This window comes from Hemiscyllium ocellatum, chromosome 28 (assembly GCF_020745735.1).
Source record: "Hemiscyllium ocellatum isolate sHemOce1 chromosome 28, sHemOce1.pat.X.cur, whole genome shotgun sequence".
In the NCBI taxonomy this organism is placed as follows: domain Eukaryota; kingdom Metazoa; phylum Chordata; class Chondrichthyes; order Orectolobiformes; family Hemiscylliidae; genus Hemiscyllium; species Hemiscyllium ocellatum.
The window spans coordinates 27,683,581-27,711,408 of NC_083428.1; the positions used below are offsets into that span (position 1 = coordinate 27,683,581).

The 27,828-nt window shown below is 40.1% G+C and overlaps 1 protein-coding gene across 4 annotated transcripts; it reads right to left on the reverse strand.

Moving 5' to 3' along the window:
- On the reverse strand, positions 1–27,828 carry acer1 (alkaline ceramidase 1). 4 transcript variants are annotated; one of them, XM_060846044.1, is made up of 7 exons: positions 27,787–27,828; positions 27,204–27,363; positions 23,765–23,879; positions 20,122–20,260; positions 14,944–15,081; positions 13,503–13,640; positions 1–6,720 (listed from the first exon to the last, which is right to left on the reverse strand). In XM_060846044.1, exons 2-7 carry the CDS (start codon positions 27,321–27,323, stop codon positions 6,543–6,545), a joined length of 828 nt encoding a protein of 275 aa, XP_060702027.1. In that variant the 5' UTR covers positions 27,324–27,363; positions 27,787–27,828; the 3' UTR covers positions 1–6,542. The 4 variants fall into 4 exon arrangements, with proteins under 4 accessions (XP_060702027.1, XP_060702025.1, XP_060702028.1 ...); XM_060846042.1 differs by having other exon boundaries at positions 27,204–27,333; positions 27,787–27,813; XM_060846045.1 differs by lacking the exon at positions 27,787–27,828 and adding an exon at positions 27,458–27,627 and having other exon boundaries at positions 27,204–27,333.

Below are 27,828 nucleotides of genomic sequence, written 5' to 3' on the forward strand. Positions count from 1 at the left end.
TTGTAAGTCAACAACTTATTTTATGGTAAATAGTTATTTACAATTTTCACAGTGCAAGTCATACATTTTTTAACCAGTTATGTACTGCATCAATATAATGATGCCACTTTAACTTAGAGCCAAATTTCAAATTCACTGTTTCAAAATATCTGGCCATTTCTGAGACTCAAGGAGAATCCAGCAATGATTTGTCTCATGATTACTCATGAACACTTGAGATTACTACAGTTAAGTCTAATCTCTGACCCCTGACCTCAGTGTTGTCAAAAATGCTGTTTTTAAAATGCAAGAAAAATTATAAATTGGCAAAATTCTGCTCAAGCATTACAAGCAAAATTCAAAATGTTACCATCAGTCAAAAAAGAAGTCAGTTTGGGGAAGGACTGATAAGGGATAAAGGAAACAGATTTATGGTGGAAATTAGGGGAATGGAAGAAATACTAAACATGTTTTATGTCTAAGCTTTTGCAAAAGAAATGGATTTTGAAACTAACCAACAGTGAGTAATGAATTCTGGTAAAACCTCAGGATTGGTATTAATATTCTGTGAATCAAAGATTATAAAAGGGTGAAGGAACAGAAATCATAAATGGCTGACTGATAGCGGAACCACAAATGTCATCAATCTGGCAGAAACCCAAGAGACAGATTAATGGGTCATTGCTGTTTGTGAAGTCAGTGAAGAGATAAAGAAATATAGAAGTCTATGATCTGTTGGTTGTTACTGAAAGATAAGAGAGAATAAAAGAATAGAACTTAGCAGGTAGGGACACTTTTCATCAGCACTCGGCATTTGACCAGCATAGTTACCAGCATGTAATTGTTTATTTGATTGACACCTAAGAAATATCTCGGGTGACAGTGATAACCATTTTTAAAGGCCATTTAATCCCAGCATGGGTCTTGGTACTGTGAAATTTAAGATATGTAAAAGCCATGCCTTTCTTTCCCTTCAGGCAGCAAATCAGTTGAAGTTTTGGTTGGTTGAGTTAGAGGTCAAACAGCAGGAAAACAGAAGGAAAAGATCTGGGGGCAGAAAACAGAGTCCACAATAAGACAATTTTGTCATCCTTCAGAAGGCGATCAAAAGCTGTAAGGCACTTAAGTAGCAAGATGAACTAAGATGGCACCCGACAGTAGTTTCCAAGGGAAGGAAAACAGACAAAACCACAGAGTCAAACCACACAAATGGTTTCATGTAAAACAGTCATGAAGGATGAAATGTTCAATGCAAGGAACAGTGCCCTCTCAAATTCTACCGGTGTCTAGAAACCTATCAATTTCCATTTTTAAAAGCTACATTGCCATTTGGGACTTTTTTTTTGGTTTTATTGTAGAACTCGCAAAGGAAAGGTTTTCAACCATGCTGAGATTGGAAAGGAGGCAGGCGGGGTGAGAAAATTTCAGTTCCTGGCATTAATCTTTTCCTTGTGGGTCAGGAAACTAGTTTGACGCATTTTAAATGCAAGCCTGGGATTTTCCAATCAGCCAAATTCCTGAAGCAATGCGAGGGGGCAGATCAATTTCCTGGAGGTAGAAACCCAGTAGCAGGCCAGGGTGACAGCATCCAGACAACCCTATAGTTCTTCCCTGCCTGGAGGGGGATGAGCCGAATGGCTACTTTGTACAAATATTCTTATCCTATCCCTTCCGTCACCTTCTTTTGAAGGGATCTCTTAGTTACCTGCTATCCATTGTAGTCAGGTACCCCTGTGAAGCTGAAAAGCCTTTGATTGACCCTCCACTTTCAATAGGCCATTTATTATCCTTAATTGGACAGGGAGCTTGTCTCTACTGTCAGTCAAAGGGGTGCCTGAGTCAAAATTGCAAAGTTTCTCTGGGGATTGCTCCAAAACAAACCCTGGTCCTGTTACCTGTTTGAAAGTGAATTTCAGCCTCAAAATACACAAACAAAATATAAAATGTTCTGTGAGTGCATATTCTCTATTTCCCATAAAATCATAGCTCCTACACTTAGTTAACACATTTGGTTCAGAAATGTCTTTGTCTACAACTGGAAAGAGTAACAGTTGTTTATTTTTTCTTCACGCAATAAAATTAATATGCTGGGCATAATATTCAATTGTCCCACTGCACTTTCAATTGAAATATTTGCTTTTAGACTTGGACAATACAATTGGATTCACTCTTCCAAAAAAGAGAAAATGAATTGAGGTATAAAAACAAATTAGTTTGGGATTGAATGCCAATACCTCTACCAAATTCTCACAAGACAGAAATTAATTTATTCAGCTGAAAGCAACATGAGGTGATGCATTTTGGAAAGACTGAAAAAGACTGAAAAAGCAAGAGAGTACATATTGAATGGTAAGACCCAAGGATGTAAAGAAGATCATGGGGACCTAGGTGTGCACATCCTAGATCCATGAAGGAAGCAATACAGGTAGATAAGGTGGTTAAGAAGGCAGATGGGATACTTGCTTTTATTAGTCAAAACACTGAATACAATAGCAAGAAGGTTATGATGAAGCTACATATAACTTTAGATGGCCACAGCTGGAGTACTGTGTGCAATTCTGGTTGCTAGGTTATAGGATAGATGTGATTGCACTAAAGAGGATACAGAAATGATTCATCAGGATGTTGCCTTGGCTGGTGCAATTCATCCATGAAGAGGCGAGATAGACTGGTGTTGTTATCCTTTGAGCAGAAGAGGCCGAGGAGAAATCTGATTGAGGCTTACGATGTTTGAGGAGCATTGACAGAGTAGATAGGGAGAAGATTTTCCACTTAGTACAGGACCAATAACAGTTTTAAGATAAGAAGCAGAAGGATTAGATGGGATTTGCGGATGTTTATTCATCCAGAGGGTTAGGGATATCTGGAACTCACTGCGTAAAAGGGTGGTAAAGGAAAAACTGAAGGTAATCAGGAAGAATCAGCCTGGTATCATCAAAGGGAAATAATGTTTAACTAATTTAGTAGAATTCTTTGAAATAATAACAGGCTGTGGATAAAGGGAGCCTAAAGTTAGATTTCCAGAAGACATATGATAAGCTGCTGTATTAAAATTTATTGCAGACATTCAAGGTTCATGTTGAAGAGGTTTAACATATTGATATGGATAGAAGATTGGCTGACTGGCAGAAAACAGGGGAAAGTGAGGACTGCAGATGCTGGAGACCGGAGTCAAGATTAGAGTGGTGCTGGAAAAGCACAGCAGGTCAGGCAGCAACCGAGGAGCAGGAAAATTGACGTTTTGGGAGGGCTTTTGCCCTAAACCAGACAGCATATGTAAATAGGTCTTTGTCTAATTGGCAGTTAAGTCCCCCAAGAATCAGTGCTGGGGCTTCAATCTTTAAGAACTTACATCAATAACTTAGATGAGGAAAGTAAAGGTATAGGAGGTACATTCACAGAAGGCACAGATGGCATGAAAGTCATTGTGAAAAAGAAAGGAAGTTTCATGTGGGTTGAGATAAGTTGAGTGAGTGGGCAAAAAACTGGCAGATGGAATATAATGTGGGAAAATGTGAAGCTGTTTACTTTGGCAGGAAGAATGAACACACAGCATTTTACTCAAATGATAACGACTACAGAATTTCAAACTGCAGAGAATGTTGGTGTTCCAGTCAAGAAAGCTAATGGGATGCTATCCATTATTGTGAGAGGAATTGAACATAGAACTATAGATGTTATGTTTCAGTTATGGAATGAATGGCTTGTCTTATGAGGAAAGATTGGACAGACTGAACTTTTTCCCCTGAAACTGAGAAATGTGATGGGTGATTTGAATGTAATGATCTTGCAAGGTGGGTGTGAAGAGGAGGCTTCCTCTCGTGTGTGAGTCCAGACACAGGGATACTGTCACTCAATTAGGGGTAGCCATTGTATGACTGAAATGAGTAAAAGTTCTTTTCTCTCAGAGGGTTGTGTGACTCTGGAACTCTCTGCCTCAGAAGACAGTTGAAGCGGGGTCATTAAATATTTTTAAGGTAGAAGTAGATCATTTTTTGATCAGCAAGGGAATCAAAGATCATCAGGAGAATTAGGAATTCCGTGCACAAAGAGATCAGCCACCATCTTACTGAATAGCAGAGCAGGTTCGAGGGGCACAATGGTCGACTTCTGCTCCTGACTTTTATATTTATATCTGAAAATGTGTTGCTGGAATGATGAAGGGCTTATGCCTGAAACGTCGAATTTCCTGTTCCTTGGATGCTACCGGACCTGCTGCGCTTTTCCAGCAACACATTTTCAGCTCTGATCTCCAGCATCTGCAGACCTCACTTTCTCCTTTTATATTTATATGACTAACATTTGAGCATGTTATTTCAAGTATATTTGGATAAATATTTGAAAAGTAAAAGTGATGGGTGGATATAATGAAACTGCCAGAGTTTGGAAATCGCTTGGAACAGAGAAAATGCTGGGACTATCTTCTGAAGATGCTGCCTGACCTAGTTCATATTTTCATCAATTTTTTAAAAAAATAGAAACTGCAGTGTTTTGTTTTTGTATGGAAATAGAGTAAGTAGATCGAGATGGGTGAAATGGTCTCCCCTTTCGCTGAAGAAGGGCTTATGCCCGAAACGTCAATTTTCCTGCTCTTCGAATGCTGCCTGGCCTGTTGTGTTTTTCCAGCACAACACTTCTCAACTCATTTTTCGCTGTCAAATGAATTGCGCACTCCACAGCATAAGAATAAAAGTTTCACTGCAGAACTGCCTCAAAGGTAGAAGACAGAGCGTGTTGGTGGAGGGTTGTTTTTCAGAATGGAGGCCTGTGACCAGTGGAGTGCTACAAGGATCAGTGCTGGGTCATCTACATTTTGTCATTTATATGAATAATTTGGATGTGAGCATAAGAGACATAGGTAGTAAGTTTGCAGATGACACCAAAATTGGAGGTGTAGTGGACAGTGAAGAAGGTGACCTCGGAATACAACAGGATCTTGATCAGATGGGCCAATGGGCTGAGAAGTGGCAGATGGAGTTTAACTCATATAAATGTGAAGTGCTGCATTTTGGGAAAGCAAACCTTCGCAGGACTTATACACTTAATGGTAAGGTCCAAGGGAGTGTTGCTGAACAAAAAGACCTTGGAGTGCAGGTTCATAGCTCCTTGTAAGGGGATTCGCAGATAGGATAGTGAAGAAGGGGTTTGGTATGTTTTCCTTTATCGATCAAAGTATTGAGTACAGGAGTTGGGAGGTCATGTTGCCGCTGTACAGGACATTGGTTAGGCTACTGTTGGAATATCGCGTGCAATTCTGGTCTCCTTCCTATCGGAAAGGTGTTGTGAAACTTGAAAGGGTTCAGAAAAGATTTACAAGGATGTTGCCAGGGTTGGAGGATTTGAGCTATAGGGAGAGGCTGAACAGGCTGGGGCTGTTTTCCCTGGACCATCGGAGGCTGAGGGGTGACCTTATAGAGGTTTACAAAATTATGATGGGCATGGATAGGATTGAGAGACAAAGTTTTTCTCTGGGGTGGGGGAGTCCTGGACTAGAGGGCATAGGTTTAGGGTGAGAGGGGAAAGATATAAAAGATACCTAAGGGGCAACTTTTCACGCAGAGGGTGGTACATGTATGGAATAAACAACCACAGGAAGTGGTGGAGGCTGGTGTAATTGCAACATTTAAAAGGCATTTGAATGGGTATATAAGAAGGGTTTGGAGGGATATAGGCCGGGTGCTGGTAGGTGGGACGAGATTGGGTTGGGATATCTGGTTGGCATGGACAGGTTGGACCAAAGGGTCTGTTTCCATGCTGTACATCTCTATGACTCTATGATAACACTCATTTCATTTGACTTATTATTGTCACAAATACTGAGTTACAATGAAAAGTGTCTTCCACGCTTTACAGGCAAATTGTACTATAACAAGTGCACCTGGGATGCAAATGCATCAATATTTATACTTGTGGCTCATTAATCTTGCATTGCAATGCAGTGGTATATAATCATATTGACAAATTTTGTTTTGTCAGAAGACATACTACAAAGGATTTGCATGCCTGTTACGTAATTAACAGATATCCAATCATAATTAAAATAAATACTTTCCCCAAGTTAAGAATAAAAGTGTTTTGTCCCCCAAATCCATTCTGGTCCATGCTTCACAGGACAAATTACTAATATTACTTAGACTACTGTGCCTTTTGTTCTTCAGGAATTCCAGTAGGATAGCTGGTTTTGGAAAGTGGAATATTACATTATTTTACCCGCTGATAACCCATGTCATATTTTACTGAACAGTGCTGTATACTGACACTGGACCCAAAATTATTTATAAGTATAATCTCTGGCCTTCACCTGAAATCACAGGGAAAAAAAAACATAAATTCAAAATAACTAAAATAGAAATAAATCCTCCAGATTTTAAAAACTAACACAATCGTCTAATAATGCATGGCCAACAGTACTGTGAACTGTGTAAGGAAAAGACAAATGTATCATTTCAGATCAGGTTCCTTGTGCCCACCATCATTAAAATCCCACAGTGGCATTATTAAAATATTATATGTAGAAACTGAATGATAAAATATATTGTATAATTTAAGAACACATAACCCCTTCAGCAGGACTTTTGGAGATGATCCTTGTCTCCAATTGCAAGATATGGTAGACCCAACCATTGCGAGTCTACAGGCCAATATTTGACTTCTGGGTTGGTCTCTGGAATTTCATAAAATGCATCAAAATATGCAAACAATGTTGTGCCATGGACAACTGCGATATTAATCAGCACGTGCCTGCAAAAAAAAGATCAAGACTAGTTAGGAAAGTTCATAACACACAGGATTTCATTTGGTTGTTCTTTAGTCTTTATCACATCAGAGAATCCTATAGTGTGGAAGTAGGCCATTTGGATCATCCAGTCCACACCAACCCTCTAAAGTGCATCCCACACAGATTCACCCCATCCCTGTAACCCTGAATTTTTCATGGATGATCCACCTAACCTGCACATCAAGGGCAATTTGGCATGGCCAGTCCATTTAACCTGCACATCTTTGTGACTGCAGGAGGACACCAGAGCAACCGCACAGGGACAGTATGCAAACTCTACACAGAAGGTTGTCCAAGGGTGGAATTGAACCTAGGTCCCTGGTGGTGTGAGGCAGCAGTGCTAACCACTGAGCCACTGTGCCACATAACAAAGCCAAACATCCAACCCAATATCTGCTTTCTTAACTCATCCAAGTCAATGAATAGAGTGTAAAGGATAGGGCTTATACACTTAATGGTAGGGCCTTGGATAGTGTTGTACAACAGAGGGACCTATGGGTGCAGGTACATAATTCTTTGAATTTGTACCACATATAGACAGGGTGGTTAAATAGGCATTTGCTATGCTTGGCTTCATTGTTCAGCTCTTTGAGTATACCAATTGCGAAGTCATGTTGAGGTTGTACAAGGCATAGGTGAGGCCTCTACTGGAATACTGTGTCCAGTTCTGGTCACCCAGATAGGAAGGATATTATCAAACTGTAGAGGGTTTAGAAGAGATTTATCAGGATGTTGCCGGGTATAGAAGGTTTGAGATATAAAGAAAGCTTGGATAGGCTGGAACTTCTTTCACTGGAATATAGGAGGTTGAGACACCTTGTAGAAGTTTATAAAATCTTGAGGAGTATAGATAGGGTTAATGGTAGGTGTCTTTTCCATAGGATGGGGATTTCAGGAATAGGGGGCACATTTTTAAGGTGAGAAGAGATAGATTTTAAAAGGACATGAGAGGCCAATTGTTTACACTGAGGGTGGTTTGCGGGTGGAATGACCTTCCTGAGGTAGTGGTGGATGTAGGTACAAAACAATGTTCAAAACACCTTTAAATGTAGGGTAGCATGGTGACTCAGTGGTTAGCACTGCTGCCTCACAGTACCAGGGACCTGGGAGCGATCCCAGATTTGGGCGACTGTCTGTGTGGAGTTTGCACATTCTCCCTGTGTCTGAATGGGGTTGCTCCGGTTTCCTCCCACATTCCAAAGATGTGGTGCTTACGTGATGCCCTTGAGAAGTGCAACAATCTACTCGTGCTGTCTAATACTACTACGATTGAGGAAAATCAATATTATATTTGCTTAAGTAAAAAAAAAATCACTGGAAAATATGTGTGAACTGTCTGTAAATGAGAGGCTAATAGGTTTTGCTGAGGTGCTACATTTTTAGGTTAGGATTCAGAGTGACTGGCAGATCTTATGAACCAGAGTAAATATTTCCTATATCTCGTTAAATGTAGAGTCCCAAGAGTCAAACAAAGAACTCTTATGACTGTACTCTGAATCACTGCAACTCATCACAACATGTTCCCGTAGACTTCTTTGGGAGAGAAATATACATTGTATATGAACATGGTTCAGACTATAAGCTACTAGACAACTTCATCCAATATTAAGTATAGAAAAAAAAACAGCACAGTAATAACAAGATTTGTTTTTCTCATCAAAATGTCAACGACACATCTCCTGCACTAACCAGGCAATCTAAAATATTCTCAATAATATCTTCGGTGCTCTGAGCTGCTGAGTCATCTTAGAGTCCATGAGATCAGCAAGCAGGGTTCGGGTTACCAAGTATAACATGCCAATCAGAACTTCTGGCTACAGAATAGGTCCCACATAATAAATTAAAGTAAAAGAAGGGCTCGTTCCACTAAATGAAAACCTGACTCAGGTCTTCAATTCAAACATAGCCATTGATCAAAGTTATCAATTTTAAATCCTCAGAAGGGTCAAATGCATTGAGTCACATCACATAAGAAATGTAAAAGCCATTTTTAGGTACAGTACGCAAATTATTATTCACATTCTAAATTCTTAGGTGCTTGACAAGATTTGGTCAATTGTCCACATGTTCATAGCTTGAGGGAGAACATGCGTGTTCAAATGTAAACTGTTAAGAGTTGAATCATTGTAAATGATTGACAGCTCCTTTTTGAATCACATTGTCTGTTATTTAAATCCTAGAAGTCCTAACTAATCAAGTAATATTTTTTCAAACTAAGGACAATGTAAACTTGAAACTGAAAAGAATCAGGTCAGTTATAATCCACTGGTGGTAAAGGATTTAATAAAAGGAATTGTTCTGTATGCAAAATATTCATTCCAAATAAGAATAAACAATACTATTTCACTATACGTGAGCACATTATATTTGCTAGCATTTAATCATTTATTCAGAATGAACTAAAGAAATCTCATGGGCTGAATCTTGTCCTTTTTAGCAAAGTGAGAGTTTTGTTGAATGTTTTGAAGAGTTTCTCACTATACGACCTAGCAACATTTCTCACTAAATCATGTTATTAACTCTCTACCCAACCCCTACATCTGATTCAAGCCCTATCTTACCATGCACCATCCCCAGAAGAATTTATACTCGCTGGATATCTGCCAAATGACAGTCATCCCTGGCGATGATTAAAAGGCCGCTGTGCACTTAGAGGCTCTGACATTCCGAAGCTGCCCTGCTTCGCAATGGACAGATTCAGAGCATGTTGATGATGGGGAAGATAGCGCCATGATTCATCACAACGGGGACTTGAGGATCTAGTCAAGGGTGTGGTCCAAAGGTGGGATATCCTCTTCCAGAGGACTGGCTGAGGAGACCACAACACCAGACCCTGGCAGAGCTCACGCTCTGGTCAGTGCAATTCCAATGGTGCAAAGGAATGGCCTGCAGTGCCGTAAGAAGGTCCGTGACCTTCTTCACTCCTCCAAGGTATGTGTCACATTCTTCTCTCTGCTACCTCACACTCTGTCTCTCTCTGTTCTACTGGATCTTCCTTCCATCAAAGCTCATTCTTGGCCATTCTCACTTCTGCCTGCAACATCTTCCTTCATCCCCTCTCACACTCCCCAACCTGTCAAACCATTAACCCTGTAATGTGCTACCTACTTAATTCTTCAGAACATTTCACCACCTTATCCCCACCTGCAGCTTCACCAACATCCACACTACCAACTCTGGCCTTACTTATTCTCTCACTACATGAGAAGATAGCCATATTTGGGCAGAAAGGGCCTGAACATGTGGAGCGATGTTCAATGTTAGATTCCTCAGCCCCTACAAGGAAAGAACCTTGGTGTTTGTGGGAGAATTCAGGGACCCGTTCCTGTGGGGATGCTGAGACATCCAAGTCTTGCCCAACCAAATAAGTCCCACTCTTTATTCTACTATCCCCTCTATCAGTGCCATTCACTACACAATGCTTCTAACCACAGAATGCAACAATTTCTCTTTTTCTGTTTTGCAGGTACCAGTGGGATATCAACCACCTGTACAAAGAAATGGCCTGCTCTGCTGGAAGCCAGCTCTTTGATCCTCTGAGAATGATAGTAAGGAGCCCTCAGAGAAGCATTAACAAGATTTCCTCCAGTATCTCCACACAGGCCAGATACTGACATCTCAATGGGAACATTAACTTTAGAAGGTTGGTGAGTACCTCACTGTGACAGCTCCACAGCTGGCCAAGGAAGGAATGTCCCAGGTCATTTGGCTCTTGGAGAAATGCTGGAGATCAGTTAAATGATCAGTCCCAGGCAGGAGAGGATCTTGTGCTGGCAATCAGGACTTTCGTTCACATGCACAGAGAAGAACAGGAGTAGTGGACAGGAAGATGGGGCATAATGGCCTTCAGAAGCCAGAGATGGCAGATGTGACCATCTGGCAGCCTTGATTTATAGGTTGATGGTTGCCATGGAGACTCAGGTCCAGCACCCTCCGGATCTGCACACACCTGCATTCCATCTCTGGAGGCCAAGGGTCCTGAGGACCTAAACACCGTGACAGGAAACCTGGCATTCACTCCAGGTGCCCCTTCCTCACCAGGAGGCAGGCTAATGCCAGGAGATAATTATTTGGTGGAGGAACCACACACAGGCCTCTTAGAAGTCTCCTCTCAGAAGTGGCTGGACCTGCCACTCTTCCTGACATCCTTGACCACTGGAAGTTGAAAACAAGGAGGGCCTATTTGCCTCTGGCAAGAAGATCTTTGGCATGTCTGGACATCCAGACACAAATGGCCCCAGGTTCATTCAACCAAACCTCCAAGGCTAACAGGCCCCTCTGCCAAGCAGGCTCCCTCCATCTCAGCTGTGGAACCAGGCACAGTGATAAATGGAAAGGAGAAAAAGAACAAAACTTATTCAGGGCATTTTGGTGGCACAGATGACATTGCTTGGTTTATGAATTCAAATGCTTGTATGAGTTTTGCTGTTTTGGCATTACATCTGTATGTCTGTGTCTGTATCCAGCCTCAGACGTAACTGCCAGCCTGATGCCTAACTCACATATGTACAGAATCATGTCTGTATTGACAGCCTTCTACAGTATGTGGAAGCAAAATTAACAGGGGTCCTGCTGATACCATTATCTCTCATCCTAAAACATCTTTTGGTCAGAAGTGCTGGCATGAGTTAGTGTCCAGCATTGTCTGATGCTGAGAGGTGTGCAGCAAACAGTATGTCAACGCCTGGATGGCTAGGGATTAAGGATGCACAGGTCTGTGTCTGTGCAGTACATGGGTCTGTGTGTAAAGCTGTTCCTCTTTAAATGGCCTTTCCAGTCAGAAAATGAACAGGACCATCCATATAAATGCTATTGCTGCAAGAGCAAGTAAGAGCCTGGGAATTCTGTGGCAGATAACTCACTTCCTGTCACCCCAGTGCCTGTTCACCATCTAAAAGGCCCTCATCTTCGATCGATATGGCTCATCCAATCCTACTTTGCTTCAACTGAAGACAGCATATGGTGCTGACAATGGTGCAGACAATGCTATGGAGATTGGCTGGAGCTTCCTGTTCCAGAACTTTCTCTTACCAAGACTTTTTAATGACTTTTTTAATGCCAACACATAAAATGTTAAAACTTTCAATGTTAAGCATTCATTATGGCAATTTCCTGTGCATGCAGCTTCCTGTCTCCCAACACTAGGTGCTGTTGTTGAGCTTATGTTCTGCTCAGTCTGTATTGTTAACTGCCTCGTGTCTCAAGATCCATTTTTCAGGTTATCAAATTACTGTGTGTTTTCCTACGTAGATGCAGATATGAAATAAAAGTTTGCCTTTCTTCTAGCTTCAAAATTTATTCATAATGTCCCTTTATTCCAAATTCCTTTAACTCCTGCTGTTTTATTTGCTTCTCCCACTCAATCCCTGATCTTTCTTTATTCATGAGATGTGGGCCACACTGGCAAGGCCAGCAATAATTGCCCATCCCTAATTCTCCTCGAGTGGAGAATTATCTTCTAAATCATTGTAGTCCACGTGGGTAGAGATCTTGTGTGCAATGGTCATGTCCCTACCTCTAAATTAGGAGTCATAGTGATGTACAGCACAGAAACAGACCCTTTAATCCAATTTATCCATGCCGACCAGATATCCTAATCTAATCTAGTCCCCTTTGTCAGCATTTGGTCCATATCCCTCTAAACCCTTCCTATTCATGTACCCATCCAGATGTCTTTTAAATGTAATTGTACCAGCCTCTATCACTTCCTCTGGCAGTTCATTCCATTCACACACCACTCTGTGGGAAAAAGTTGCCACTAAGGTCCCTTTTAAATCTATCCCCTCTCACCGTAAACCTATGCCATCAAGTTTTGTAAGCCCCCAGCCTGGGGAAAAGTCCTTGGCTATTCACCCTGTCCATGCCCCTCGTGATTTTCTAAACCTCGATAAGGTCACCCCTCAGCCTCCGACGCTTCAGGGAAAACAGCCCCAGCCTGTTCAGCCTCCCCCTGTAGCTCAAACCCTCCAACCCTGGCAACACCCTTGTAAATCTTTTCTGAAATCTTTCAAGTTTTACAACATATTTCCTGTACCAGGGTGACTAGAAGAGAACACAATGTTCCAAAAGGGCCTGGGATCAAGTCCCACTTGAACCAGAGGTGTGTAAAGATATCTCTAAAACAGGTTGCTTATAAAATATCTTGAAGTCCATGTGGGTACGATCCCAGAGCTTTAGGGTGGGCATTTCAGGATTTTGTATCAGTTACCTGCTTCTCTAGGCCTGCCTTGCTTTTGCCTCCTCTCAAACCTTTCTTTGTTCTAGTGTGGTCCCCTGTGAGTAGGGCTGTAGTAAATTACAACACTTCCTCTGTTATACATTATAATCCTATAGTCGCACAGCAGTGGACCTTCCAACTCACTAGGAGCATTGCCACAAGGTTGTTAAATATATCTACACAATTGTTGAAGAGTAAAGTGGTTTTGAGCTGTCTTTTGCAGTTGGAAAAAGATCATGAGGAGACATCAGACAATTCCAACAGTTAATCAGCAGAAAGATCTTTCAATCTGTTATCCTAGAAGAATTACAAAAAGCAAACTTAGACATCAGTGCTTCTGAAGGTATGATTGAGGCAACAGAGAACTTGCCTGGAAGAGAAACCTAACATTTATTGACAATATCGGGAAAATGAAAAGACTCAAAGTGTAACAATTGTCATCATCTTTAACAACTACTTTACAAAAAATAAGAGATCACAAACAATAACAATAGTGTTGAGAAACTGTTTAGTTTAAAGCAGATTTACCAGAAACTATGGAGGTAGTAAAAATTTATCTGTCTCCAGAAACCACAGAGTAAGCGATCACTTAGCCAGCAAGAAATCGCCACAAACCACCAGGCCACAGTCACAATGGCTAGGTTAATTATTCTTTGATCCGTGCATCTGAAAGAATAAACACAATAAAGCAAACATTAACTGGAATTGCAACCTGTCTCACTTATTTTTATCATAAATCTCTCACTCATGTCACTTTTCTCAATGTGATCACCCCACAATTTTATTGTACGTGCCTTTTTGTCACCCAGCTTGAGAACTCTGTATTTTGTATTCTGCTCCTGAGGTGTTTTGACTCTGACAGATTATTGGGTACATCAGGTTGAACAAACTTGGTGGAATTTATTCCGGTGACATTGAACACCTCCTATGTTTTCTGTCAGTGTTTCCATGCAAGTTTGGAGCAAATAGCATGTTATGAGAGGCTGTGGCAATCTATTGCACACTCCAAATCAGAAAATTTAGAACTTATACATATGAGCCCACCTCAATCAGTTGACATTATTTATATCAGTTTATCAGTTGTTTCCAATCTCATCACATGTTTCTGCATCACTATTACTGGACCACTTCAACTGGCTTCTCTACTGTGCATTAGTGATAACACAACCAAAAAATTCAATGGAGTTGTGCAATCCTAAAGTTTTAAAAAGAAAGATAAATGGAATTCTCACTTGGGTGAGCAATGAGTTACTTCATCTTCCACATCAATAATAGCTTCATGGCAGCACTTACACCTTGAAATCAGAAAGTTATGGGTCTTCAGTCCTGCTCTGGAGACTTGGAACATGTAAATGAGTACAGAGGGGACATGCAAAGCAAAAGGTGCCACATTTTGAGGATTTATAGTTGAAATGAAGTGGCAATTTGCTTCTCAGGTGGATGCAAAAGACTCCATGAAATGATTCAAGGAAGAAAGAGAGAGTTCAATATTTATCTCTCAGCCAATGTCATTAAAAAGACTTCATCAAATGCTGCAAGAAGAGTGGTAGTCATGCTTCACAATGACTGCATTTCAAAGGGTGAAAGTGGCTGTGAACGATCAGATATTATGAATTGATAAATAACATTGTCGTACCTCCAACTAAAAATCATGCCAACTCCTTGTGACTTTTAATCATCATTTACTCTGGAAAGACGTCAAAATTAATTCATAAGGCACTTTTTGTGAAACAATGGTACACTTTCCAAACTTATAATATAATTATAGTGGGCAAGAACTTCCCTCAGTCAAGATCTCACCCACAGAGTTAAATTAAGTCCATTTACCTGGACGGATATTTTGGATAATAGGATATTGTTAAAAATATAAAACTTATTCCTCAGACAATCAATTGTAAATGTAATACATAACTATTTTGATGCCAATCTATTTTTCAAATTTAATAGTGACTTGTTGCAAAGTTCTTACCTTTTCAATTCAAGTGAAATCACATAAATAATGTGTAAGGCAACACAATTCAGTGCATAAGCATTCACTGTTGGTTTAAAAAATGACAGGATTGTGCTCAGCAATGCAGCAAGAAAGACAATCAGTGAAAAAGACTTCCTGCAGAGGGAGAGAAAACACATTTCAGTAAATTTTGGACAGTAAAACTGTTTCTCAAAATCAAATTCTCCTACAAAAAGATAAAAATGTTCATATGGTTTCAATTTTCATTTTGGGCTTTTAGCATTTTTAATTTTCTCCTTTTTTTAAATGAAGGGACTCTGTAAGCTATTTTACGAACATTGTGTGTACACGCCGACGTAGTAGGTGAGGGGAAGATTGGTTAGCTCACTTTGCTAGATATCTAGTTTGCAATTCAGAGTGTCACTAACGCTAAAGGTTCAATTCACACACTGACTGAGATTATCATAGAGGCCCCATCTTCTCAACCACACCCCTCAGCTGAGGCATGGTAACAACCCTCAGGTTAAACTCACCACCAGACATCTCTCTTTCTCTCCTATATTGTGTTGGGGCTACATTGGTTTGACCATTTTTAGAATTCTGTGTACAATTCTGGTCGCCCTTCTATAGAAAGGATGTTGTCAAACTTGAGAGGGTGCAGAAAAAATTTACAAGGATGTCACCAAGACTGACGGGTTTGAGTTAGAGGGAGAGGCTGAAAAGGCTGGAGCTTTTTTATCTCAAGCATCAGAGGCTGAGGGGGGACCTTATAGATGTTTGTAAAACCATGAGGGACATGGTTAGGGTGAACAGCCAAGGTCTTTTCCTAAGATGGGAGAGCATAAAATTAGAGGGCATAGATTTAAGGTGAGAGAGGAAAGATTTAAAAAGGACCTGAGGGGTACTTTTTTTCACATAGAAGATGGTGCATATATGGAACAAGCTACCAGAGGAAGTGGTGGAGGTTGGTACAATTACAACTTTTTGCGCCAGAGACCTGGGTTTAATTCTCACCTGAGGCGACTCTCTGTGTGGAGTTTGCACATTTTCCCCGTGTCTGCGTGGGTTTCCTCTGGGTGCTCCGGTTTCCTCCCACAATCCAAAATGTGCAAATTAGGTGAATTGGCCATGCTAAATTGCCTGTAGTGTTAGGTGAAGGGGTAAATGTAGGGGAATGGGTTTGGGTGGGTTGCACTTTGGCGGGTCGGTGTGGATTTGTTGGACCGAAGGGCCTGTTTCCACACTGTAAGTAATCTAAAAAAGGCATTTGGATGGGTAAATAAATGGGTTTAGAGGGATATGGGCCAAATGCTGGCAAATAGGTCGAGGTCAGATTGGGATGTCTAGTCGCCTGAATGAGTTGGACCAAAGTATCTGTTTCCATGCTTTATGACTCTACAGCAGTTTTACTTTACTTTTCCAGGTTTATGGGTGAAAGCAAGTACTTGGGCCTGGATGTTGTTCTCTGTTTGATTTTTGTCCAAACTGATTACATAGTTTTAAAAAGCTTAGAAATTTGCCACAAATGATACAATCATCTAACTACAATATTCCCAAGTCTTCCAACTCAAACGTCTATCTGAATTAATCTCATCCTCAAAACCACGACACACTCAGTTTTCAAATCCAACTATCCTCCAACTACACTTGTTCTGAGACCACCATGTTATAGTCACATTCTTAGCTGTACCAGGAAATAAAAATCACTTTATAAAATATACTATTTACATATTTTGAGCATCTTAAACCACTTTCATCCCCAAAGGACCTGCTTTGTATTTCCTGTTTTGGTGAATGAAGTTTAATGATATCAAACAAACACTTGGTAACGTTTTTAGTGACTGTAACAAGGTCAACCAGGTGAACCTTGTAAAATATGAGTTCCCTGATCGGGGCTGTTAACCTGGTCCAATCAGGGAGTCCTGGCTCATAGATAAAAATAGGAGTGTCAGAGACACGGCTCACTCTGAGAGCTGGCCCTGAGGGAGCTGGATCAGTGTGCAGGACTCTCCATATGTGAATAAAGGGTGATTTAGTCATGGGATACTGGCCACTGTGGAGTTATCTCAACCTTTCATAATTGCATTTTCCGATATATCATGAAATAAACACAGAGAATACTAGAGAAACTCAGCAGCTCTTACAGCATCTGTGAAGAACTATACAATTAACATTTGGCATTTTCTGTGTTTGCTTCAGATTTCCAGCATTCATAGTATTTTGTTTCAATTTATCGAAATATCATGTGCCTAGCATGTATGAGTGAGAGTTAGATGAATTGAAACCTACATTTTAAGAGTCAAATAGGAAGTGCACATTATGGATTTGGTATTTTGTTTGGGGAGGGTGCTGTGCTCAGGTGAGTGAACATTAACAAGTTTTATTAAGATAACTATATACAGGGGATTGTAAGAGGACGTCGCTGTTTTGGTTTGGAACTGCAACCACAGTTGGGTACCGCTTTGTTGTCTGTGTGACTTACAACATAAATCCATATTGAAGCATGCCCTCAGTCTCAGTTTATACCTCCTTTTGAAGTGGGTGTGGCATCTTCCTGAGTATGAATGAGTAGATTAGTTTGGTATCTACCTTCAATACCATGTGATTGTATTGAATAACCCCAGGTCTCTTATGGGTTCTAGGATTTGTTGTTTAAACTCATTTATTGGTTCCTATTTAATAACAGCTTCGAAGATTCGGAAGATACTTAGGCATAAGTTGAAACTAGCAAACAACTGTTAGGAGGGTGCAATTCTGGAGACGTTAATAAATCAAGGAGGAAACTTTGGGCTTTAGGCCTGTGTTTTCTATTTCTTTCCAACCAGTTTTCCCTCTATATTGTGCTGAATTAGTGGTGACATACTGAGCAATAAGAACAGATACAGGAGCTGAGAATTATGCATCCAGTCACATTATGTCACTGCCAACATTTAAGTTCTACATTTAAGCTACCTGGCAATCTAAGAATGAGTATAATTTAAACTGTGAAACAGTTTGCGTAAGAAATGGGTATTTAAGTCACTTTAGTTCATGTAATGGTGATGCATTTGAAAATTTGAAGGATGTACTTGGGAGCTAATGGGAAAATAGCTATGCAAAGGAAGAAGTTGAAGACTACTTAGGAATATTAGAAAATAAGTTGAAGCCAACAGAATTTTTTTTTCAGATAAAGATTTAAATTTGGAGTGATGGATTCAACGTTGCAGTTAGGGAAAATTTGAATCAGTCAAGTTTGGATGGGAACATGTACAGAGAAGTGAGTGTTTAAGGATTGGGACTGAGGAAGGAGTTTGGCCTTGGAAACTGTAGAATAAACATTAAAAAAAGGAGTAGGAGTAGGCCATTCAGCCCTACAAGCCTGCTTCATTATTCAATATGATCATGACTGATCATCCAACTCAGTAGTACCCTGCATGCATTGGAACTTCTGGCATATCTCAACTGATACTTTCTGGGTTGGTCTTTTTGAAAATTGAATAGCAATTTAAATAATCTCAAAATATTTATTACCTGGTTTCCTATTTCCTATTTAAGGAGCAGAATCTGGCATATTTAAAGATGAAGAGTGGAGGTTGGAAACCAAAAGGGAAAATAAACCAAAGCATCACTTTGAGTATGGACAGCTTATAAGTCAATGAGTTAGGGCCAACCTGGGGAGATTCGGGAAGGCCAAGGAATTTTAACGAGCCTGGTGATTAACATCGACTATCTCAAAGCTTGGGACTGGGAAGGCAATGAAATATGTGAGGTGGGAGGAGACAGGTTCTGGCTACCTCAAAACTTAAAGATACAAAATCTAAAGACAGAAAATATAGATATAGATATCAGCAGTTTAGTACTTCATTGGTTGGCTGTATTGTGCCCCCAGTGGTACAAGGCATGCAACTACAGGATGATAGGCAATTGTTTACAGGACAACTGCATTCAAAGCATTTAGATGGACAGTTTAGTTGTAAATTTTGACAGAAGAGTTACTCCAAGTCATGACACAGGGCATTAACACACACAGTGTATACATTCTCAAAATATTCACTATTCATATACAACAGTCGCTTTTGTAATTAAGTATTTTATGAATGGAGCAAAATATTTAGATCATGAAAATGTAAACAGTAATATTATAGGCACAATGTCTATGAATACAATGGCCCAAAATGTACTCTCCTGTTGTGTGAAACAACATAATATGGAAGGTGGCAGTTCCTTTCCCCTTTCTTCATCTCAAAGATTTCTGAGGATAATCACATAAGCAGTCACATCAGGGCAGCATGGTCATCCAGCATATTTCCTATCACTGGTGCCTGAGCAATGCCGGACATAAAAGATTGATGTAAAAGTCTATCTATCAATAGCATTCACAGTTTTCAAAGGGATGAGTGTAATATTCAAAAGGGGTGTTTTTGGCAATGCTATTCATTAATATTGTTACTGCAAACAACTTAATGTCAAAATGTTTCTTAATGTTTCCCTGGACCATTACAGTTGATTGATAGTGTGGCAATGTGCCTCAGTGATTTCCTTCCTCAATAATATGGCCTCAGAAAGCTCTCCAGCAGAATTAGGAGTTCAATGTTTGATGTTTTGAGGTCTGGCTACATGATTTTGTGAGGCAATATACACTGCTGTTCAATGCAGTACTCAATCCTTAAGGTGGGTGACCATTCAGAACTGCATTCCTTTTGCTATGGCGGGCATTTTATTCTTTCCATGCAAGGCTGAGCTCCTTTTTATGTAATGGACTTGATCACAGCTGCAATGTGGTCTGCAGCAATGAAACTCTCTGGGTGAGAAATTTTCTGGAAGCCCCAGTAACATTGTATTCATTAGGTTAGAAAAATTATGTCACAATCATACTCTTTCCTTGCTTTCAGAGAAATAAAAGCATGTTTGCACTCTGAGGAAAGTGAGATTTTGAGATACCAGCTTCATGTGGGGTTATATCATGAATGTCTTGCCATTTGAAATATTGGTCAGAATTTGTCAGGAGTATTTAAACATATGAACTTTTTAAAAAAGGAGTAGGAATAGGCCATTCAGCCCTTCAAGTCTGCTTCACTATTCAATATGATCATGACTAATCATCTAACTCAGTACCCTGCATGCATTGGAACGTCTGGCATATCTCAGCTGATACTTTCTGGGTTAGTCTTTTTGAGTATTGAATAGCAATTTAAATAATCTCAAAACATTTATTACCTGGTTTTGATGAATGTTGGCATGTGTCTTCTGGGAAACCATAGCATGTAACCAATTGCTAAGACCCACAGGATGGATAATTCATCTAATAACTGACCAAAGTAGCTCAGCGTCATGTGGTAGTATGCTGAGAAAAATCCTATTATAAAGATTCAACAATGACAAAAGTATTCAATCAAATTAAATAAGGAATTTAGCTAACAGACATGAGCAAAAATGTAATTTCCAAACTCCATTTTTTTCGGACTTCTTTGATTCAATGAGAAAATCTATCACATAAAATGGCATATCTCCTATTTCTTACAAACCAGACATGATCCAGATTCAGTTTTGATCTAGGATGCAATTGTTGATATCTATTGGAGCTGTACATGTCACCATTGCCATTCACTTTGATAAATGGATTTGCTCTCCATCAAACTATAGTATTGGATAGATCCAAAGACATTTTTTTAGATTAGATTAGATTATCTACAATGTGGAAACAGGCCATTTGGTCCAGCAAGTCCACACCAACCCTCCGAAGAGTAACCCACCGAGACCCATCTTCCTCTGACTAATGTACCTAACAATACGGGCAAATTAGCACGGCCAATCCACCTGACCTGCACATCTTTGGATTGTGGGTGGAAACTGGAACACCCGAAGGAAACCCACGCAGACACGGGGAGAATGTGCAAACTCCACACAGCCAGTCACCCGAGGCGGGAATCAAATCTGGGTCCCTGGAGTTGTGAGGCAGCAGTGCTAACCTCTGAGCCACCGTGCATAATCAACGTAGTGAACCTCCCTCCATCCCCTCATGTGCCAGTACATCCTTTCTCAAGTAAGGAGACCAAAACTGCATGCAGAACTTCAGGTGTGGCCTCACTAGCACCCTATTCAGCTCCAACATAACCTCCCTGCTTTTAAACTCAATCCCTTTAGCAATGGAGGACAAAATTCCACTTATCTTCCTAATTACCTGTAGTACCTGCAATCCAATGTTCTGAGATTCATGCACAAGGACACCCAGGTCCCTCTGCAGAGCACCATGCTGCAACTTTTGACCATTCAAGTAATTGTGCTGTTTATTGTTACTCCTGCCAAAATGGATGACTTCACATTTATTAACATTGTATTCCTTCTGCTAGACCTTTTCCCACTCACTTAGCTATGTTCCTCTGCAAGGTTTTACAGTCCTCTGCACATTTTGCTCTGCCAATCATCTTAGTGTCATCTGCAAACTTTGACACACTACACATGGTCCCCAACTCCAAATCACCTATGTAAATTGTGATTAACTGCTGTCCCAACATGCATCTCTAAGGCGTACAACTAGTCACTGATTGTCAACCAGCATAGCACTCATTTATCCCCACTCTGTGCTTCCTATTTTCTGCCCCAGCAAGTCTCTTCTTGCTTCTGCTTAAAAGGAAACTATTACATTTAGTGGGTAGGAAAATATCCTGACTAGAACTGACCCTAAAAGCTGCTGTTTACTAATTTAGTATATGAAGTCAACCTTCCAAATTCTACAGTCAGAGACACTATAAAAAATAGGAAAGGGGCACATTGGATCCGCTATCCAATTCACAGCAGCTAGTGAATTTTTATTTGCTATGTTTTCACTCTTTACTCGCCTTTCTTTGCAAAACTCTAACATGTGATCTATCCATGTAATAGTAACATAGTGAAATACTCTTCCAGAATATCTCTGAACAATAACTCCTTTTAGAAAAACGCATTGAAACTTTTGACAATCAGCAATCAAAAGCTAACGTGACAAATTGTGAATTAGAGTAAAGGAAAGATATCAATAGCAGGGGTCTTTCAACACAGAAAATATTGTAATTGAAGTACCCCCATGTATCAGTCCTGGAATTGTTAATATTTATGATACAGAAATGGTGTAGAAGTACTTGAAGATGATATGAAAAAGGTAGTAATGGAATAGTGTTAAATCATGGAACTCAATTCAGAAAAATGTGAATGTTTTTAATGTATCTGTGCCAGTAGGTGGCAGTTGTGTTTCAGTGGGGATGACTATAAAATAACAAAGTACAGGAGAAAGGATTCAAAATACATTATAACTCAAACAATCACACTGGATTAATATTCAGGCTCATTGTGGACAAATTTATTTTAAAAACTACTGTGAAATAACTGCATAGATGTGGGTAGACCACACCAAGTCAGCCTTTATTTACACATGGAGAGTCTTTGACATTGATCCAACTCTCAGGATATCTGGCACTCCTGTCCTTATCTGTCAGACAGGGCTCCCTGACTGAACCAGATTAACAGCCCCAATCATTTTGTATGAGTCCCACCTGGCTAACCTCCTTAGAATCACTATATAGTATCTCTTTTGATATTCAGACAACAGGGAATGGGAGAACATGGGAACTTCACATGTTCATTATTTTGCATAAGAAATCTTGATGCACAGTGGACAACAACTTAGCTGACAAATCAGGGAGAATGGTAATTGGATTCAGTTGTGGGATGGGGAATCGTTAGTTCACCAACTCCCAGTGTGCTTGCCACTCAGCTGAGCTCTGAAATACCCTTCTCCAAAGTGGTCAGGGTGGTATCGGCTGCAGATCCATCTCTGCCTCGTTCACAACCTCTCCCTGAAGTCGGGGTGGGTGTTTGGGGATGGGGCTGGTGGTGGTCATGGGTTGGAAGGGGAGACTTTTTTTCTTGCAATGTGAGAATTGTGATAAAGGTATGAAGTGGAATGGGTTTTGAGGATAGAATGAGAACAATTGTAGAGGGTTACTCTGGGTGTGAGGTGGCAATCAGAGAAGGGCGTGTGTGAATGTTTGTGGTTCAAGTTGAAATTGAAGGAGGTGGCTGGGGAGAAAGGAATGTTTGGAGCTGTGAGATGTGTTTGTCAGAAAAGTACTGTGCAGGAGAATGCCAGCGAGGTAATAAAATCCACTTGAATGTGGACAATCACCTTTCCTGACTTTAGAAGGTTATTTAAATTTTCTGGCAGCTATCCAGGTTTTGAACAACAAACTCCTGCTGCTAAAACTGTCAGCTACACTTCATTCACTCACATCCAGAGGGAAAGTACATTCTGTTACGCTCTCCTCAATTCCAGCGATGAATCAAGAAACTGAGGCAGAATGGGTTTGGACAGCCTTCTTATTTGCCTCCACAAGCCTTTGTATCCAAGTTTTCCAGCAGCCATTCTGGCCCCCTTTTTAAATACTAATTCTTGATTGGCAGGGTATGGATTATGTCACGGCCAAAGCCTGCTGATAGAACAAGTGAATTTCTGACCTGTTACTGGCCTGCTCTGCAGGGTTTTTCAAACTAAATCAACCCATTTGAAAGCAAAATGCTGCAGATGCTGGAAATCTGAGATAAAGACAAAAAGTGCTGGAGAAACCAGAAAAGGTTCTGAAGAAGAGTCAGATCAGACTTGAATCATTACTCTTCCCTCTCGAGTTTTTTTCTCTCCATAGACCTGTTGAGTTTCTCCACCATTTTCTGTTTAAATAGACATTTTTGAAAGGCTTTATATATTCATCTGGTAAGAATGAGGCAAGATTAGATACAATTATTACGTACTGATTAATGTAACAGAGTTTCCAGTGTAGACTGCACTCAGGCAAATAGTGATCAGTAATCATTATGCAGTGCAACTCACCTACAAACATAATCATGACCCAGATGAGATACACAGCTCTGGACCTTTTCTGAGCATATGGATGTAATAGATACATCATTATAGGAGATGATATGAAGAAACTTACACTGCTGATCTGTAAGTTGAAGCAATAGGAAATCAGAACAAATTAATGTTATAAATCACTAAAAGCACAAGCTTGGCAAGTAATAATGAAGACAAAGGGAATGTTGCTCTTTGTGTCAAAGGAAATAGAGTATAAAAGTAGGAGTGGCTTACTTGAACCAGGCACTTGTAACCACACTTGTGAACAGTTTGTTCCCCTTATCTAAGGAGATATATACTGGCATTGGAAGCAATCCTGAAAATGTTCATTAGGCCAACACCAGGTATGGAGGGATTGCCTTATGAGAGATGGTTGAGTGGGTAGATCCAGTGCACATTGGAATTTAGAAGAATGAGAAGTGACCTTATCAAAACATATGAGATTCTTAAGGGTCTTGGTGAATGTGGATAGGTTGGTTCCCCCTTAGGGAGAATCTAGGAACAGAGGCACAATCACGGATTGAGGTCACGCAGTTAGGACAGAAATGAGGAGGAATTTCTTCCCTGAGGATAGTGAACCTGTCGAACTCTTTACCACAGATGGCTCTTCATTACAGTTATTCAAGGCTGAGACAGATTTTTAGTCAGTAAGGGTTATGGGGAAAGGTCAGGAGGATGGAGTTGAGAATTGTCAGATCAGCTATGAATTCACTGAATGGCAGAGCAAACTTGATGGGCTGAATGGCCTACTTCTGCTCTATATTATATGGTTTAATTTCCCTGTCCATTATTTTAATCAGTGACACACTGGCCAAGATGTTACAGATCCCCAGGAAGGATGTGGCACTGAAGAGCCAGTTGACCGCCAGCCTTTGAAGCCTGGGACTTTGTCCCTTAAAGAGACAGAAGCCCTGATGCCACATTGCAGTTGTTGGCTCAGGGCTCCCATAACGAGCCAAGGGACCTCGATCTTTCGGCAGGTGGATGGGGAGACCGGTGTCCCGTTAAACCCTGGCCAAGTTTATTTGTGGTGAACAAACTGGCAAAAAAATGAATTAATTTGTTTCGAGTGTTTGTACAACTGGAACAATAGCTCGGTGTCACTATTAGCAATGAATTTATCTCAACCATGCATCAGAAGCTCCATTGTTTAATGTACTCAACAATCTGGAGGATGTGCTGTCTTTGAAAAAAGGTGAACCAAGCATTTCATTTTTTAATATTTCAGATTAGCACAAATAATATTTAGAAGCAAAACAATACTTATGTATTAACTGCAAAAAATACAGTTTCAATGGCAGGAATGAGCAATAACAAAGAATTAAAGTGGACCCGCCTCTTTCAAAGCTTTAGAAGGTGGACTGAACCAACCCATTACTGGCAACTCCTTGAAAGCTCAGGAGTTCTGCTACACAGTTCCTGGCAAACTTCTTCAACAGCAACAGTGAACAGCCCCTTTAGCAACAAAGCACTGGAAGCATTGGTTTAGCAAATTTGGAGCAAGTCAGTACATTCTGAGGAACCTGAGTTCTGCTCAGACATTCCCAAGTAGATATACATACCTTTGTTTGTTACACATAACTCTCCCAGGAGCTGCCTTATTCTGAATTTCAATGGCTGCAAACAAAAATAGCTGGTAGCAAAGAAAAGTACTACTTTTAAGCACTGACTTTCAGACAGGCAAAAATATGACTGTGCTACATACACATTTTATGTGGAGCAAATTGAGTGCAACTGTGCATTTTAGAAAAGGGATGAGGAAATTACTAGTAAAAATCAGTTGTGTTTTATCGTCATGATCATTACACTTTAAATAGTGCTGTTGCATGAGTTTAAGGAGGCATATTTAATTGATAATTGAAGAGGAAGGAGAATTTGGTTGATACTTTAAGTAAATATATCAACATGTGCAGCACTACATCTTCCCCTTCCTTTACAATACTCGAATCTACTTCTTTGACCAACTGTTTGGTCTCCTGTCTGTTGCCTCAATGCCCAGTATTTTGTCTAAATTCATTCCAGTGAAACATCATAAATGAAAGCTGTTGTTCAGGTCTGGCTGCCAAGAATATAATGGAAAAGCACAGGTGAATAAATGCAGCAAAGTCCAAACAGGTAAAAGCCAATGGACTGGACAGATTCCATTGACATGACAAAAATGCAACCTCACTGTCCACATTCTACAAAACCCAAGATTGTAAGCACTGGTTCTGAAATCAATCATTTCTGCCAGAAATGCAAAAGGTGCTACCATTTTGTGTACCCATCAGAAAATCTTGGTGGATTATTATCAATATTGCTTATTGATTGCTTCTTATGCATCTGAATCTCTTCTATAAAGGGATTGCCTCTTGTGTGGACTAATTCACAGTTAATAAGTATTAAAAAAACCATTCCCCAAAGTAGACCTATGTATCTAAATTCTGTCAGACCTCAATTCAAATTCCTTCACTTACTTTTCAAGGAGACATTGCTGATCGAACAAGTGTGTCCACAGTCAGACTGAAGTCTTTATCTCTATACAGTGTATGAATTAGGAATCTTCCACTCACCAGTTGGGAGTTTCGCGGGTCTTTTAACAAGTTATCAAAAAATTATTTTAGAAATTGGCAGCATTTTTTTCAGCACTTGAAACACCTGATAAGGGTATGGACCAAGCGCTGGGAAATTGGATTAGAGGAGATAGGTGCTTGATGGCTGGGGAAGACATGATGGATTGACAGCTATAATTTCAGTGCTATAATTCTCTACAACTAGGACTCTATATAATGACAGGTCCATTAATCTACTTCTGTGCTTTATGATTCTGAATAGTTTAAGCTGTGGTGATTTCTTTTAAGTGCTTTAGTCTTGAAAACAATCTGAAACCTTGCTTCTGTTGTTGTGATAGCATCCCTAGTTGCTGGGGATATCCCCAGCAGAGGAGTGACAGAGAATGACTGCACCTCCAAGATCTGGAGACCATTGTCTCAGAAATATTTTTGAGAACCTAAATAGGACTTACCGATCTGACCCTAGTCTCAACAGTGGCATCAGTGGAAGATCAGCAATATTAATGAGGGATAAAATAACAGAATGAAGGCATCCAAGGAGCTAAGAGCTCTTCATGGAGAGATAAAGGATTCCTTTATACTTGCTACCTTGATACAGAGATCAATCAGATCACATATGGCAACACATAAATTTAAATTCACTGGCTTAGTTTGTGATCAGACAAAAGGAATTAAAATGTTCAGTATTTAATGTAAATGTTGCTTTAGGCAACTTATTTCAACTTATCTCTCTAAAGCAGTTCAAACAGTTGCTGCCTATTCTAATTCTAGTTAGTGATATAGTTTAAAATGCCACCACAAATTTTTGTGCATTAAATTGTCTGACATAATTAAGAAATTACACAGCAGCAGCCAGTCCTTACCGTGTTGTAAAACTCAGCAACTTTCTCTGAAAACTGAAAATTGTCTTCACACCAGTCAATCTGAGAGCTCTGATATGCAAACACATTGGCCATCCCGAGTCCTTGCTGAAAGATGTGCATGAAGTAGAACCTGTGCTCATAAATAAAATATAAAATTCATCTGCAACAAAAACAATGCAAAAACAAAATTAAAAGCATTTGTGGCTGGAACAAGGAGAGAGCGAAGCAAGTGGTATGAATTATTTAAAGCCAACCTTGCAGGTATCTAGAGTAATCAGAACTATTGTCATGTGATGTCAGCCACAAACCGTCCTGGGAATTTTAGCTCAAGCTCACAAACAGAAAAATAATTCCAAGTAAACAGATACAGACACCGATGCAGTGAAATAGCTAGAGATCAGCGTGGACTGAATGCCAGAAGGTGCACTGCATTCCAAAATAATAGCACTAATTCTCTTATCCACCCTTTAACCTTTATAGGGCTGCATGAATATCTATACTCTTTCTAAATGGGTTAAAGGTGGGTGTTCTCAATCGAGGCAAACACAAACATTTTTCATATTTTCCCAAACGTACAACACACCTGCCAGACATGCTGTCAGCTGCTGGAACTCTGTTGTAAAAG

Coding starts and splice junctions, on each gene's coding strand:
- acer1 (XM_060846042.1), bottom strand. Junction 20,261..23,764: donor GGTCATGATTATGTTTGTAG/GTGAGTTGCACT, acceptor TCTTTATAATAG/GATTTTTCTCAGCATACTAC. Junction 15,082..20,121: donor CCAACATTCATCAAAACCAG/GTAATAAATGTT, acceptor CTCCCTCTGCAG/GAAGTCTTTTTCACTGATTG.